The 16,526-nt window shown below is 45.2% G+C and overlaps 1 protein-coding gene across 1 annotated transcript in view; it reads right to left on the reverse strand.

The window, feature by feature from the left end:
• The window catches only part of LOC144770500 (transmembrane channel-like protein 7), a 345,542-nt gene that overhangs the window by 140,821 nt on the left and 188,195 nt on the right, over positions 1–16,526 (reverse strand). The window contains exons 7-8 of the mRNA XM_078655055.1: positions 10,904–11,051; positions 9,567–9,740 (exon numbers count right to left, since the gene is read on the reverse strand). Of these exons, the coding sequence (XP_078511181.1) occupies positions 9,567–9,740; positions 10,904–11,051 (322 nt within the window). The remainder of the gene's footprint in view (positions 1–9,566; positions 9,741–10,903; positions 11,052–16,526) is intronic.

Here is a 16,526-nt window from a genome sequence, read left to right on the forward strand (position 1 = left end):
CTACAAGTACCAGAATCCCGAGGGGCGATCCGGAGGAGGGGCTAGCGGTGTGCGAACCATTGATGACTAAACACAATACGGCTCCCTTGAGCTTTGGGCCGACGGGCTCTTGGACGACGCACCTGCGTGCCGGTTCTGGCATCGAGGCCTTTGACGGTTGTGTGGCGGCCTTCTCTTCCACCCCTAACGATCTTTCTCTACTGATGAGGGAAGTTATCCCGAAACCCGAGACATGTCTCGGGCGATATCCTAAAACCCGGGACATGTATCGGGTCTAGAGATTCATCAGTCCAACAAGTACCGACTTGCACCCACCTGGGTGATCCACTAAAGCACTACAAGTACCAGAATCCCGAGGGGCGATCCGGAGGAGGGGCTAGCGGTGTGCGAACCATTGATGACTAAACACAATACGGCTCCCTTGAGCTTTGGGCCGACGGGCTCTTGGACAACGCACCTGCGTGCCGGTTCTGGCATCGAGGCCTTTGACGGTTGTGTGGCGGCCTTCTCTTCCACCCCTAACGATCTTTCTCTACTGATGAGGGAAGTTATCCCGAAACCCGAGACATGTCTCGGGCGATATCCTAAAACCCAGGACATGTATCGGGTCTAGAGATTCATCAGTCCAACAAGTACCGACATGCACCCACCTGGGTGATCCACTAAAGCACTACAAGTACCAGAATCCCGAGGGGCGATCCGGAGGAGGGGCTAGCGGTGTGCGAACCATTGATGACTAACCACACCACAGACAGACATTGTGTAGGTACATGACCTACGTCTGCTTTCTACAAGCACAAGATGGTGTGAAACCTATAGTATTTAGTGGCAACATTTCTGCTACATTGCCATTGTTTTTGTTTTGAACGTGAAGGAGCAAAATCAAAGCTTTGGATCTGTATCAAAGGGTGCTGAAAAAAAAAATACTGTTTGTGAGCAGGGATAGCTCCTCTGTTCAGTGCCCTAATGCATGGGACAGGACAACGTTGAAAGGGAAGCTAATTAATCCAACTTAGTGGACGTGGTAGCTATTACATGTTTTTGAAACCAGTCTGTTGCTTTGAAGGATTCAGTAGGCGAAGAATCAACGGGTAGAAATAAACGACCATCAGAATTTCACTTACTATTTTGTATAAGGATTTCCCTTTCTGAAAAAAATACCTTTTTCATGGCAACTAAGTCAAAAAGAAATATTAAGAAATATATTCAGAAACTACTCAGGTTCAGCACCTGGAAGGATTCAGTGGGTGAGAAATCCGCAGGTAAAAATAGCCATCTTAATTTCTCTTGCTATTTTGAATAAGCATTCCCTGTTTGAAAAAATATGTTTTTCAAAGTAACTTCCCCAAAATGAATACACAAAATGTAACAATATATTCAGAAACTACTCAGGTTCGGCCCTTGACGTCAACATTGGACCATGTTACACGGACCTCATTGCCACATAATCCATGTAGTCCAGGCAATGATAAAGCTCTGCTGAATAATTTAGGGGTTGTCACTATGAAGCTGAAATTCAAATTTCACAGGGCACTTTGCAATTTTCTCCATATTTTGTCAGAGTTCACACAGGATGAGCATTGTTTGTTTAATAACTTTGGCACCATTTGATGAATCTGCATGACATTTAAAAACAATAATAATTCAGACAGCTTGGCTACCTCATAGAAAGTGTTTCACCCATCTGTCAGGCAAGGGCCAAGAAAAAGGAGAACAATTTGCCATATTAATTCCGATGGAAAATGTTTATCTCTAACACAGAAAAGAAATGGCTGAGCATAATTACACCAAGTTTGGAAAAAAGTTACAACTTTACTCAGAAAGCTTTTTTTTTTGTGACTTGGTGTAATTCTATTCAGCCATTTTTGAGATGTTAGCGTTTAAAGGGTGACTTGGGTTGGGGATTAAGGGATTATCACTCAGAAAAAGTTAGGTTATCTTGACAGTTGGTTCATAGGAGTCTAGCAGAATCCTGCAGTTTGAGTTCTTTTAAAAATTAGGCTATTTTCATTGGCCAAGGGAGCGTTGTCTCCTGTTGGTTATTTCAGTACTGTGGTACCGATGTACCCCCTGTGGTACCATGGTACCAAATACCCATTAAATAAATTAAAATTAAAAATTAGAGAAGAGCCATTTTTTAAAGTAGGTTGTGGCTTAAAGTTAATGCATGTTGTAAAATATCTTCAGAAATGGCCGAAGCTTCTGTTGACAATAGAATATTAACCAGTGGACATCTGGGAACGCTACAGGTTAAATCGTTGTAATATAGTGCTATGGATAAATTCAATGTAATAAGGGCATTTGTGTGGTGAGAATGTTTATTTCCAGAAGTTAGCTGAAGATTTTGCCGCATTGCAGCTTGTTGTATAAATCAGAATGTAGGTGTGACCCATTTTAGAGGTGTTTTAAATCACGCAGGTTGTAATCGTGGCTATAATGTACAACATTGTGCTCATTTTATGGATGAGAGTAGTGTATTACAGCAAACTTCAGAAGATTATCCATGGTGCCAGGCAGAAGGTTCTTTATCAGTGGCACATGCATACCTGTCAATTCCTTGACTTAAAATTGCAGGTCACTTGTCTTTAAGAGGGTGATGCCATTAAGATGAATAGTGTTCAAACTCTTTTAGGAGGGTGCTCAAGGTTTAAAACGTGGTGATCTCATTAAAGCCTATGGAGGCATTTTGTTTGTTAAGTGGGTGAATACCAGTAAAAGTTAACATTCACCAAAATTGTGTGACTTGACAGATATTCTATGTGTCCAACATGTAGTCAAATATAACTTGATTGGCGATAGAAAATTGGGCAGAGGTGTAGCATGTTGAATTACTTCAAATTCACAAACTATATAAGACGCTGTCACAAACGACTAGATGATGCTATCAGTGATGTCATAAATGAAGTCACTTGAGATGAGTTACGTAATATATGAAGCCATAAGTAGTGCAAGAAAGGGGGCGCAAGTTAAAGTTAGTTCACTAAATTATATCTGGCATATTTCAGGCTTTTTTCATTTTTTAAATGTTAGTTCTGATCTCATTTCAACACCTAAATATAATGTCCCTTTAACCTTAGGACTTTTCAGTGAAAATACACATGTGTGTGAGTGTGTGTACGCATGATTGTTAGGGTGTGTGAATACAGAAAAGAAAGGTTATGAAATAAAACTAAAATCCCCTATAACTGTAACGTGGACACAACGTGCAATTCTCATGACCCTGATTTAACAGATGACTTCACCAATGACGGAAATTACAATATTTAAATATGTGGTGTGAGGTTCATGAGTATTGCATTTGGTATGTGTGTTTCAAGCATCAGTTGGTGGAGTTAACAATAACTAGAATTTCAAGTGGAGATTGATTTCGTAATCCTAACTGCACTTTAAACTGAATTTCATAGGTTGTTGTAAGCATATACTAATGTGTTATGTCAAAAGCAAAACATAACTTCACTTTTAAATATCTTTTGATGAATTTCTGGGATTTCTGATGACATACTATGCCCAACGTATATAGAAGTAATCCTTTCTGAAATCAGCCAACATCTGCAGTGCATGGCCAATAGCCTGTGGGCGACTAACCCTGGCCTTTAACTGCAGGGGCCTTTAACATGGCCTTTAACTGCAAACCTTCCAGCACACAACAAAGTTTACTATGGGAGTTAAAATATAAAATTATTTTATCTGAGGCCTTTATATAACTACCCCTCCCCCCATGTATATTATTATTATTAAATTTCTTAAGCGCACAGCTACCCGGAGGTTCCCCGGCGCTAGGCATATAAAACAGTATACAGAATGGGGGGGGCGTCTAGTCAGCAATCTTACATATTGAAAAGCCAGGTCTTAATTCCTTTACGGAAAGTCAAGAAGCACATTTCAGAAGGCAGAGGGAGGGGTAAAGAGTTCCAAAGAGAGGGTGCCAGCAGAGAAAATGAGCGACCTCCGATTTTTGCCCTCTTGACACGCGGTATCCTGAACTTATTCTGGGTGGAAGACCTAAGTGTGCGAGGTGGAAGATATTGCTGCACCAGAACAGATAGGTAATGTGGAGCTTTTCCAGTCATGATTTTGTGCATAAAACATAGTGCCTTAAATTTGACTCTGCTCTCGATCCGCAGCCAATGTAGTTTACGCATGTAAGACGTGGCTGAGGTTCTGGCGGGTAGGTTACAAATAAGGCGAACAGCCATATTTTGTACCACCTGGTACTTCTTGGTTACCTCCTTGCAGGCACCCAGGAGTAAGATGTTACCATAGTCCAGGCGTGAGATGACAAGAGCCTGGACTACAGTTCTCAGGGTGTCAGCAGGCAGCATCCACGCGATTTTCCTCAGCCACCTGATGATGGTGGTACAGGTGGCGGAGACTTTCACGACGTGTTGCCTGAAGGACAATTGATTGTCTAGGAGGATCCCAAGATTACGAGCAGTAGTAGTTGGAGTAGGAAGAGGGCCCATCTCCGGCGGCCAATGTTGTGGGCCCCAGAGCGGGGTGTCAGAGCCAAACAGGAGCAATTCTGTTTTCTCCCCGTTCAGTTTTAATTTGTGCTCAAACATCCATGCCAAAATCTGTTTTAGTCCAGCTTGAAGAGAGGAGGAGGGAAGGTGTTTGTTGGTGGAGAGTGAATAGATGACTTGTGTGTCATCAGCATAGGAATAAATAGTGAGACCTGCCTGTTCCCCCAAAAAAGCAAGAGGTCTAACATATAAATTAAAAAAAAGAGGACTGAGGATAGAACCTTGTGGGACACCGTGATTAGAGGGAAATGTTGATGAGACAGAAGTAGAAGAAAAAACTTGAAACGTGCGATTAGAAAGAAAGTTAGAGATCCAGGCCAGGGCGGAACCATCGACACCCGCCTCTCTCAGGGTGGACAACAAGATGGGATGGGAGACGGTGTCAAATGCGGCACTCAGATCAAGCAAAATGAGTGCCACAGTCTCCCCATTGTCCACCTTTTGCCTGATGGATTCTGACACACCAAGGAGAGTGGTTTCAGTCGAGAAACCGGCCCTGAACCCGGATTGAGAACCATGAAGAAGATTAGAAGTTTCCACGTAAGAATTAAGCAAAGAGTTAACGTGTTTCTGTAAAATTTTAGAGAAACATGAAAGTAAAGAAATAGGGCGAAAGTTAGACGGGTTATTAGGACTGTGTTGGCCTTTTTTAATAATGGGACCACCATAGCGTGCTTCCATTCGTTGGGAACAATAGCTTCAGTAAGGGAAGCATTCAAAACCTTCAAAATAATAAGGAGTAGGGCTGGGTCCAAAAAACTCAGAACTTGAGGAGGCATAGGGTCAAGAGGGGAACCAGATTTTATGTCCTGTAAATACTTTTTTAGAAGCGTAGGGGAGATGGGGTCCCAAGCGAGAAGTTGAGGAGTCACGGAAGTAAAACAAGGGGAGGTGACAGGTGGGGGAGTACATACGGTTGGAACAAGGTGAGTGGACGCAGCAGGGGAGGAATTAAAAGTCTCATAGATCTTCTCGATCTTCTCAGAAAAGAAATTGGCCAAAACTTCACACTGGGCGGTGTCTAGACTGGGGGCCTTGGGTACAGTAGATGCACCTGACAGCTCCTTCACAATTTTAAACAGGGCCTTAGGTCTATTCTGCGCCGTAAGGAGCGTGGTGTTCGCAAAATTAGCTCTGGCACTATCACAAGACGTGTGATAGGTTTTAAGAGCAGCCTTATATTCTGCTTTCTGACCAGCATCATAATTGGAGCGCCATATGCGTTCCAGTTTTTTACATTTAGATTTTTCTAGACGAAGGGCGTCAGTGAACCATGGAGCTGGTGGGTGATGGATATGCGATTTATTTTTTTGAATTGGGAGACAAGAATCCAAGGCAGTTGTCAACCACCGTCTAACAAAAGGTAGCTCCTTGGTAGAAATGCTACTGGACAGCGGGGGAATTGAATTGGTAAGAAATAGGTTTAGTTTGTCTATATCTAACCGCTTCCAATTCCTGCTGGCTTTGTGAGGGAGAGCGGGAATGGGGGGGTTAAAAGTAGCCATTTCAATAGAAAAATTTACAATAAAATGGTCCGACCAGGGGACCGGCAATGAAGATTGGTAAGAGATGCCAGAAAGGTTAGAAATAATGGGGTCTAAAAGATTACCGGCCTTATGAGTGGGGTCAAGATTGTGAAGGTGGAGATCTAAAGCTGCAAGATCCTGTAAAAGGCGTGTGGAAATAGCACATGAAGCAGAGTTAAAATGGATGTTTAGATCACCAACAACAATGAAGTTATTTGATTGTGAAAGGAGTGGGGCAATAAGGTCAGGGAAGGAGGAATCCCAGCTACTCGCCGAGCCAGGCGGACGATATATCAGCGTGCCGGTTAGAGTAAAATGCGGGGTGAGTAGTAGCTTAAACAAACCAGCTTCGCAATTAGGAAAATCAAGATCTTCCCATTTACAGGAGAATTCTCTCCTGAAAATGATAGCAATTCCCCCGCCATCTTTAAGAGGCCGGTTTCGCCCAACGTAGGTGTAATCATTGGGGAGAGCCATGGCGATGTCAGGGCCAGAGCTTTCATTTAACCATGTTTCCGTAATGAACATGGCAGCTGGGCTGACTGTCTCTAGAAGGTCGAAGATGTCTCTCTTGTGTTTAGCGAGAGAACGGCAATTAATACTAATAAACCTCAGAGAGGGGCCAGGATTGGGTGAATTAGAAGGGAGAGTGTGGCTCCGGGAGGGAATGTTCCAAAAGGTAGAGGACGTAGAGTCTATACGTGAGGTGAAAGACTCCAATGAAAGGCTGCAGGATGAGCAGGAAGTTGGAGCATTGTGACAGTTAAAAACGGTGTTCGAAGAGCAAGGAGGTCCCCGCAACCGCAATAAAGCGGTACGAGTATACGTAACATAATTGTGGGCATCGGGACTGGGCCCTGGGCACGTACTGGCGCGGACGGGCGCAGACGGGCTTGACTTGTGCGCGACTTCGGCGCGAAGTCGGCGTTCCCGCTGCGCTCGTCCGCTGCGCTTTCTCCATGCCCCCATTAAGTACTAAGGGTGAGGGACCACTAGACCGCTCACCTGCAAGGACTAGCGCAGGGCGGAAGTGGTGTCAGCCTACAGGAAGTGCGCTCCTCGGACTGGTCCTCCGCAACAAACGGCACAAGCCGGGGCGGAACGGGACCACGAGGGCGGTAAAGTGCAGGAAAATGCGGCTGTCACATGAAAAAGGTAAGAATGAGCAATTTTAAAATGGTTTGTCCAGCGTGCTTTTAAAATCAGCCGCGGACGTTGGAAATCAATGTGCAAATAGGCAAAGTAGTTAAAAGATCATCATGCGTGCTCTTAAAATCAGCAGTGGTACAGTACAATGCAATATAGCAATACAGCGTCCAACACACACACCACCACCTGTAAACTGCGTTAGTTACTGGGGCTGGGAGCATAAGCGCCGAATTAAGTAGTGAGGCGGGCTCGGCACCACTAGACCGCTCACCTGCAAGGACTAGCGCAGGGCGGAAGTGGTGTCAGCCTACAGGAAGTGCGCTCCTGTATAAGAATGGAACTTACCAGACATAAATTTAGCCACTTTTGCTATTTAATTGGAAACCTTTGTACACATTTGTAAGATAGCACCAAAGTAATGAACAAACCAAAATAGAGTTTTCAAAGAAAAATACAATATTTAGCTAAACATTTAAATTAAGGTAGGTGATGGCTGATAAATAGAAACCAAATACAGATCATCTAGTCACTTATGGTTATTGGCACAACCAGAATCATAACAAACATATGGCCAAAGTAGAACTGAGAAAAATATCTATTTACATTTGGTGGAGTCAATATCCCAAGCTATCCAATTTATTTTTACATGTTTTTGGAATAGCCTCGTTTTCATAAATCTTTTCAGTAAATAGGTTTTTGATGTAAAGTATGCCAATGTCTGAAAGAGCACAGAGGACCTGCAAGACTAATTGAACTGGAAGAACAAATTTGGATATTGGCTTTCAAATTGCTAATGGCCCAGAGTCTACTGCTGTACTAAGAGGTACCACCAATTATAAAAAAAATCCTTGACCGTCATACCTCATCTACAAAGCTCTGATAGATATTTAGGGTTATCTCCCAGTTACGAATGTTCAATGGAAATGCCCCAATATCCGTGATGTATATAAATACAAACATCAAAAGACCAATAAAACTGCAGTAAGCATATGTACGCATGGCACTCACTGGATGGCAGGGATATGTGTTGGAGTAAATCTCTCTATAAGAATATTTATATCGTTGCTAATTTGTCCAAAATGAGGACTGCCTTTTGCTAACTGAGAAAAATATGATGATGTTTCAAAACTTCCATTTTTCTATTGGGAACTTGTGCTGCGGGTGGTTTGGCCAGCCGCACTAGTTCCCATTGAAAAATTGAGGTTTGCGACCACACCATGTGCGGTTGTATCCTAATTGTGGTGTTGGAACCGCCGACCAGAGTTCAGTCGGGTCCCCAGCCGCAGATGTCGGTCAGAGGCAACTCTGACCGACATCGTAATCAGGAACTAAATGTGACAAAGCCTGCTGTCCCACTAAGGAGGCCATTGCAAATACTGCAGGTAAATCCACCCTAAGGGATTACCAATAGCACTGGGGTCGGTATCTCCCTGGTGTGAAATAACAGAATGAGGGATTAGAAGCAGATATTTTTTTACCACATGGGAAAGCTATGTATATATTTTCCATTCCCAAATGCAAAACTCGAAAGTTCGCAATTTTTCCCTGCATAAACTTCACCTGGCATACATTGCGAAATTTGAAGTTTGGATAAACCCCGAGTCTGTGGGGTACTTATGCACTAGTTGTTATCCCGCTTCAAGCACAAAGTCCCATTGGCGAATCAGTATTAAAGTGGGTCATAAAATGAGGGACTCAGCAGACAGATCTAAATTATAAACTCAAATGACTCCATTATAAATGTATTGACTACTTTTGAAATCTATGCAGGTTTGACAGGAGTTAACAGACAGAGATCGGTTGTATGTTTATTTAATAAAATTGCCCAAATATTCTTAATGCCTGGAAGACCTAACATATATGATAAATAAAACTACCGATGAGCATACCCAGGCATGGTGAATTTGTGAGAGCTACGGATAGTTGATGGCATGGTTAGTAACTCAAGCTTGCTGCTTGTCTCGACCAAAGAAGGACTGCCTGCTGCTAGATGAGGCACCTACCACCCACCCATAACCATATGTTGAAATGGATCATACTCTTCTCAGAGATGGAGGACACGCAGAGGGACTCAAAGACATCTACACCTACGCAAAACAACTTCTTGGCACTTTTTACTCAGACTCAAATAAAAATGAAAGTGAATCACTGATCATTAGTCTTTTGCTCGTAAAGACGATCACATCTGTAGTGGGAAGAAATACTTGAATCAATGTTCTCTATCCTATCACTAAGGTTAATTGAGGAATTTTGGATCCCTGAACATTATTTTAGCTTTGATGCATTTTATCCACTAGCCATATCATGATTGTTAATGCATTGCCCTGGACCCCGGCAGTGCCACCATCACCGATCTGTTTGTTCTCACCTGGTTTATCAGCAACTGGGAGTATTCTGTGGCCAGGTAGATGCAGAAGAAGGCTGCTCCAAGCAGAGAGATGACTATAACATTTAAGAAAATGCGCAGAGAATAGATGCAGACCCGCTGGCCTGTACTTCGCTCCGCCTTCTGTCGCCTCAGTGCCTCCTCCTCAAGATCCATCTGCACAAGAGTATTGAGAAGTCAGTTGTGTCACGTGAGCTTGAGCACTACTTTACATTTATATAGCATAAGTAAATTTGCTGAAGAGGGCTGCGAATACTGAGGTGGACCTCTCTCAATTGAGACTTCCTGGAAGACTGGTGTTTCTGAAAGAATAATAGGGTGTGGGCTAAGGGCATCGCATCAAGCCTACTTCTGAATAGCTGGAAGTACTATGAGAGAGTGCATCATATTTCAGGTTCCAGCCTAACTTGTGATGGTCTCTGTGCGAGCCCTCCTAGACTTTAAAAGACACTGCAAAGGCTCCACCGCCTGTGGGCTGTTCTCGGCATGGAAAAGCTGTCCTTGGTCAAAGCTGGCGAGGATGCCAAGTATGTGGAATTGTGGCAGCCGTTTCTATCCCTCTTAGCCACGGAATTTAGAGAGGTCACGTGTCCCAGGTACCTGCGCTTACTACGCCTGTCCCAGACCGAGGGTTGAAGAGTTGTGAGAGGGCCTACCTTTTGATACAGGGAGGGGATGGACCTGGACCCCGGATGGGGGGGGAGCGTTGGGTTTGGGGGTAGGGTGGGATGGGGAGGTTTCGTTTTATCTTTAGGCAGCTTAGTTATCTGAAGATGAGGCCTATACAGTGGCACTGACTGTCCTACTGAGACCGATTTAGAGGATGGTCTGGACAGCATTCTAGCCGCATGCTCTCCGGTGAGGCACGCAACTTGGCCTCGTGATATTGGGACAATTATGTTTGTGCATGCACTGATCCACGAAACACAGGTTCTACAGCTCGGGACGCTCAGGAGGGCAGTTGTTTTCTGAGGGACGGACTGCGATTGGCAGCCCTCGATCCTTTACTTCGCACGAGGGCATGCACATCGCGCCCTGGGCGCCCCCCCCCCTTTTTTTTTCAGACGCGGCTGGCCCGGTTGGGTTGTAGGCGGCTTGCTATGTTTAATAACTAAAGAATTGTTATTGTCCTTGAGCTGTGTGCACAAATGTACTGTTTCTGGCCGGCCCATTGGGTTGTAGCCAACTTTTATATAGGATCATTGTTTTTGTATATTATCAATAAAACAGATTTAATACTAAAACACACTGCAGATCAGGAAGTCTAAAGATTTCCCCAGAAGGCACCCAGTCTGTGTCTAAGCCACTTTGCTACTCACCCGCAGTTCATAGACAATGCTTCTCTGCTTTTGGGAGATGATCCTTTCGTTGAACATGCAGAAGTCCCAGCTAGCAAACACCCTATTGCTATAGCTGCTGAATGAGCTATCCTCATTCACCAGGCTGTGCTTGAGGCCACTCACGGATCTGCATTTAGACAGGGAGTAAAATGAGAAATGACATTTCAAAAACTGTGAAAAACAAAGAGATAATAAAAATCAACCCCAGCAAAGGAAACTCCTCAAACAAAAACATACTTAAACAGAGTATGACAATTCCTTGATCTTTGTTTGAACTTCTTTAAATTACATATATACAAAACAAGATACATAGGTAATTGACCTCATTACACGTTGACAACTCATCCAGTCCTATGCATGGGTGTGTCTCACACACCCTTAAACATATCTTCACTCTTAAAAAGTCTGAGGGGCATATTATCAAGGGCTGGCAATAGAATTATCGCTGCTTTAGCGTCCCTTTGGGTGAAAAGCGGCAATAATTTTATCGCTTCATTAACAAGGACACGCTAGCGTCGGTTTCCTTGATTTAGCTCCCGTTTTTGTCACGACTCGCATTGCACCGATAATGAGATGCAAAGTAGGCATGGCTGCCAAAACAACACGGGAAAATATCGTAAAGGCAGCTTTGCGATATTAACAATGAGGCGTAGCGATAGTCATAATCGTGCTAACTCTGCCTTATCTCAGAAATTTCACGTCTGCTAAATTCCTGACTAAGGCATACCTAACAAGGGAGGTGGATTATGGGGTTAAGGCCACAGGGCCTTATCACCAAGCTTATTGCCATTTTAAAAGGGACATCGCTGGTTTTTCAGAGATGTTTGGCCATTTTCCCGCTATCGCCGGAATATTTATCGCCATAGCTCTAAGTGTTGATAATACAGCGCTAGCTTGACGATATATTCCAGCAATAGCCGGCGATAATAAAAAACCTGCTAAGCACGCTCAGCGATAATTATCACTGGGGCTTGATAATATGCCCCTGAATGAGCCAATAGTGTCAGCTGAGTTTTATCTCTGAACACCATATTTGTGTCTGCCACCATGTTGTATTTTGGCGCAAAACCCTCAAACCACTGACACACCTTGATATTAGTGCAACACTGAGGTTTTCCCTGGGCTTTCGAAATGTTTTTAATCTGAATTCATATGTGGACTCACAACCTTAGTTGGATATGAATCCTGGAAAGAATTGTCAATGGCTGCAACACCTTGGTCAGCAAACATTTACTATATAGACGCTCAATCATGAATTGAGTACAATATTCATTCAGACTGTGAACAGAATAATAACGGCATGATGACTAACCGTTTATGAGGATGATTTCTTTGGTACCAATTTTACCTTTTAAACAGCTAAAAAGTATACCAAACTCCCTTGGAATCAGGTTCTAGGCAGACCTGCGTTGCCTATCTGAAGGCTGACTCAACAGAATGGCCACTGAAAATGTGGTGTCTCAGCAAGAATGGACCCCAATGGATAACAGGTGTAAATTACCTATATCTAGATCATCTACAATCGCACCAGACATAGGTGATCATTCCAGTAATGGGGTCGATGGCTTTAGAGATCTACCACCTTTCCCACCCTCAGCTGTTTTCCTTTCAGCCATTAGTGATTCTCCTTCAAAGCAACAGTGAATACTTGGCCAATAGCTGAACACTCCTCGGAGAAGACGAAAGTTGCCCGCAGTGGTCATTTCTGTACTCTACGGGCCTGATTCACAAAGGTAAATTTAAAATTTTGTGTAAGTTTACATTCTTTTGCTATTCACAAAGGTATTTCACTAGTAGTATCTTTGCGACTGCAGAGTCTCCGCAGAGAAAAAGGTAGGACTGTTCTACCTTTTTTTATGTGCGGAGACTGCTCAGTCCTAAAGATACTACTAGTAATATACATTTGTGAAGAGTAAACAATCATAAATTTACACACAAGTGTAAGTTTACCTTTTTGAATCAGGCACATAGTCCTACAGCGTCTCCAGTCTTAGGGTTTAAGTACGAGTTTGACGGTCCATAGACCACCAGACTCGTAAGCGCGCAGCGGCAGCAGTCTCTCAACCACTCTATTATGATTAGGGCGGTCAGACTGCCATTGCCACGCCACCTTAATTATGGTAATTGTGTAATTTGTTTAGGTGTGTGCTGAGGTTTTTATAGGTGTAGAGGGTGGGAAGTGTGGGCAAATATTTATTTTTAATTAAACTACTAATTGGTTGTTAATTAATTTTAATTAATTGCTAAAAAAATATGGTAATTGTGTAATTAATTTTAGGTGTTTATAGGAGTAAAGTGTGGGAAGTAATTTGTGTTTAATTAATTAATATTTAGTTGTATTTAGTTGTTAATTATTGTTAAATTAAAGACTTTTATTCAGCACTAAATAGAATGCACAGCAGGTTACAACAAACCAGAACAATATATGCGTATCATTGGGCGATGCCATACATGTCAAATGAAGAAGGGTAATGCAGGAGCGGGAAAGTTCAGGCCTGTTCGATCAGGAATACAAAGTGCCATTTTCCAATATAGGAGCATTAGAAAGACAAAAAAATGAACAAAGTGCAATAAAAACAACAAATACATAATACAGCAAAGGAAAGGAAATCAACAAGCACGCGAGAATCAAGAGGCAGGTCGGGTAGCACAGTTACAGGTAAGTAGTGAGAACGCCGTGGTGGCCTAGGACATAGCCCACGCATCTCGCCACAGGTCCGCTATCGCAGGTCTCTCCCCAGTAAGGAGCGAAACTCCACAGGTGACAAGCATCATGTATTGGAACACATCAGTTCTCATGCCCACACCCCACCCTCCCATCCAAGGCAAACCACAGTGCTGAGCCAAAAGTGGTGAGTGTGACATCCGATGGCATCGGGCGAGCGGAGGGGCCGCTCACAGCCTAACCCACCCCCTCCGGGACAATGGAATGAAGGGATTGGGACTGCGCCTTCTGGGTCAATTTTTCGACGTCGTTTCGGTATGGCCCCCATATGTCCGTCGGACGGGAAGCTGAGGGGAGCAAGGCCGAAAACTCCACGCTGTTAACATTGCAGTGGGCCACACTCCTTAGCCATGCGGCAACCTTCGGAGCGCGGCGCGCGCCCCAGAGCAGAGCAACCTCCCTCTTGGCCAGGAGGAAGCACAGGGATGCAAGTCTACGGAGAGGTTGTGGGAAGTTAGCTACATAGCCCAATAATGCAATTTCGGGGGTGGGATGTAGTGTCAAGCCCAGTATCTCACCCAAGACCCGGTGTACCTCTAGCCAATAGGCGTGTATCTTCGGGCACGTCCAAGACAGGTGGGAAAAGTCAGCATGAGGAGAGGCGCACCTAGGGCAACTGTGTGGTCTGTTAGCGTCTATTTTATGGGCAAGCGCGGGGGTGTGGTACATCCGTCGTAGAAACTTAAAATGGAGAAGCTTGTGCCTACTATTCATGGACACCGTTTTGGTAACAGCGCAGCATGCCTCCCACTGGTCATCAGTAATCTGGTTGCCCAGGTCCCTCTCCCACGCAGCGCGCACCGCGGTGTCAAAGGAGGGAAGAGATGTCATACACAGCTTGTATAGTCGCGACACTACGTGAGCGCTCGTTTGGGACTGTATGATGAACGTGAGTGCCGGGTCCTCGGGCGGTGTCAATGGGAACGTAGGGAATTCAGCGCGCAGCATGGATCGGAGCCTGGCCAGGGTGAACGCATCCATAAACGAGCGGTCTTCGAAGCGGGGGTCCTCCGTCAACGAAAAAGCATGTCCCTCAGGGAACAGATCGCCAATAGTGTGTAGTTGGAACTTGGACAGTGTGCGGTCAACTATCGCCTCACCCGTGATGGGGAGCCAGTGAGGGTTGGGGAGAGGGAGCGAGGGAGAGTACAACTTGTCCATGCGGAGTAGTCTCCGTAACTTATCCCAGGCCCAGCTAGTCGTGGAGACCGGCTGAATGTCCTGTGGATCGCGGGGAAGTCCCTTGGGAAGTATGGAACAAAGCGGCACCGGAAGAGCCGTATCGGCCTCAGGTCGCAAGAAGGGAATCCTGCCATCCGGGTGGAACCAGGAGTGCGCGTACGAGCATTGCGCCACCAGGTAGTAAAGGTGAAAGTCCGGCATCCCGAATCCTCCTCGTTCATAAGGTAAGGTTAAAGTGCGCCAAGCCACACGAGGGTTTTTGCCGCCCCATATCAGGCGCAGCAGGGCAGAGCGAAGCTGTGCAAAGAAAACCTTGGTCAGAGGGATCGGGATATTAGTGAACAAGTATAAAAAGCGAGGGAGGACAACCATCTTGACAATGGCAATCCTTCCAGCCATGGACAGCGGAAGACGGAGCCAACGCTCCGTATTCTCCTCCAAAAAATCCAGGGCGCGCCCATAATTCAGTCTCACAATGGATACCGCATCCAGGTGGATGTGTATTCCAAGGTATTTGACGGAATCGGTGCACCACTCCAAAGGGAAGGGGCAATCCCATCGCGCCGTGGAGGGTGTCAAGGGAAAAATGAGCGACTTGTGCCAATTAATCTTCAGGCCAGAGTATGAGCCGAATCGTGCGATCTCGTGGATCAAGGGCTCCAAGTTTGTACTAGGGGTGCGGACATACAGGACCGTGTCGTCCGCATATAAAGAGACAAGTAGAGGACCCGTGCGGAATTGTAGACCTCTGTGGAGGTTCTTCTCCTGAAAATGACGGACTAAAGGGTCCATTGCCAGAATATACAGGAGTGGGGACAGTGGACAGCCCTGCCTGGTACCTCGGGAGAGCGCAAAGTTTTTAGTTATGGTGCCGTTTAAACGGATACGTGCCGTAGGAGCAGTGTATAGCAATTCTACTGTGGCCACATACATCGCAGGCATTCCCATTCTGCGCATGATGGATAAAAAAAAGGGCCATTCCAGTGTATCGAACGCTTTCTCAGCGTGTAGGATGACCGCAGCAGCCGGGACGGAGGGGTCAATTTTATGTAGAACCGAGAACAGCGTACGGAGGTTGAGAGAGGTGGACCTGTGGGGGACAAAGCCGGATTGAGCCGGCGCGACCAGGGAATCTACAAGAAGCGCCAAGCGGATAGCCAGGGCCTTCGCTAGGATTTTATAGTCAAGGTTGAGGAGGGACAGGGGGCGGTAAGAGCTACAGTGGGAGGGATCACGGCCCGACTTGGGAAGCAGAACTATGACTGCCTCACGGAGGGTGGGGGGGAGCACGCCCGTCTCCAATGCCTCCGCATAGACCTCCATCAAGCGTGGCACCAGTTCGTCTTTGTACTCCTTATAAAAATCGGCAGTAAACCCATCCAGGCCAGGCGCAGAGGAGCTCCTCATCGAGTCTATAGCCTCAATTATGTAGTTTGGGGTGATGGGATCCGCCAGAAAGTCTTGCATATGTTTCTCGAGGTAGACCATGGCTATTTCGTTAAGGTATGGCCCTGGGTCGCAGTTGGCATCATTTAGCGATGAAGTGTAGAGACGGGTGTAGTAGGCTAGAAAGGCATCGCAAACATCGGGAGTGGAGTAGTGTTTAGTGCCCTGAGCGTCGTAGATGTCAGTTATGTACGCCGCTTGGTGTGGCGGGCGGAGCATCTGCGCTAGCAACTTGCCCGGTCTTTCCCC

Source organism: Lissotriton helveticus, chromosome 7 (genome assembly GCF_964261635.1).
Source record: "Lissotriton helveticus chromosome 7, aLisHel1.1, whole genome shotgun sequence".
Classification (NCBI taxonomy): domain Eukaryota; kingdom Metazoa; phylum Chordata; class Amphibia; order Caudata; family Salamandridae; genus Lissotriton; species Lissotriton helveticus.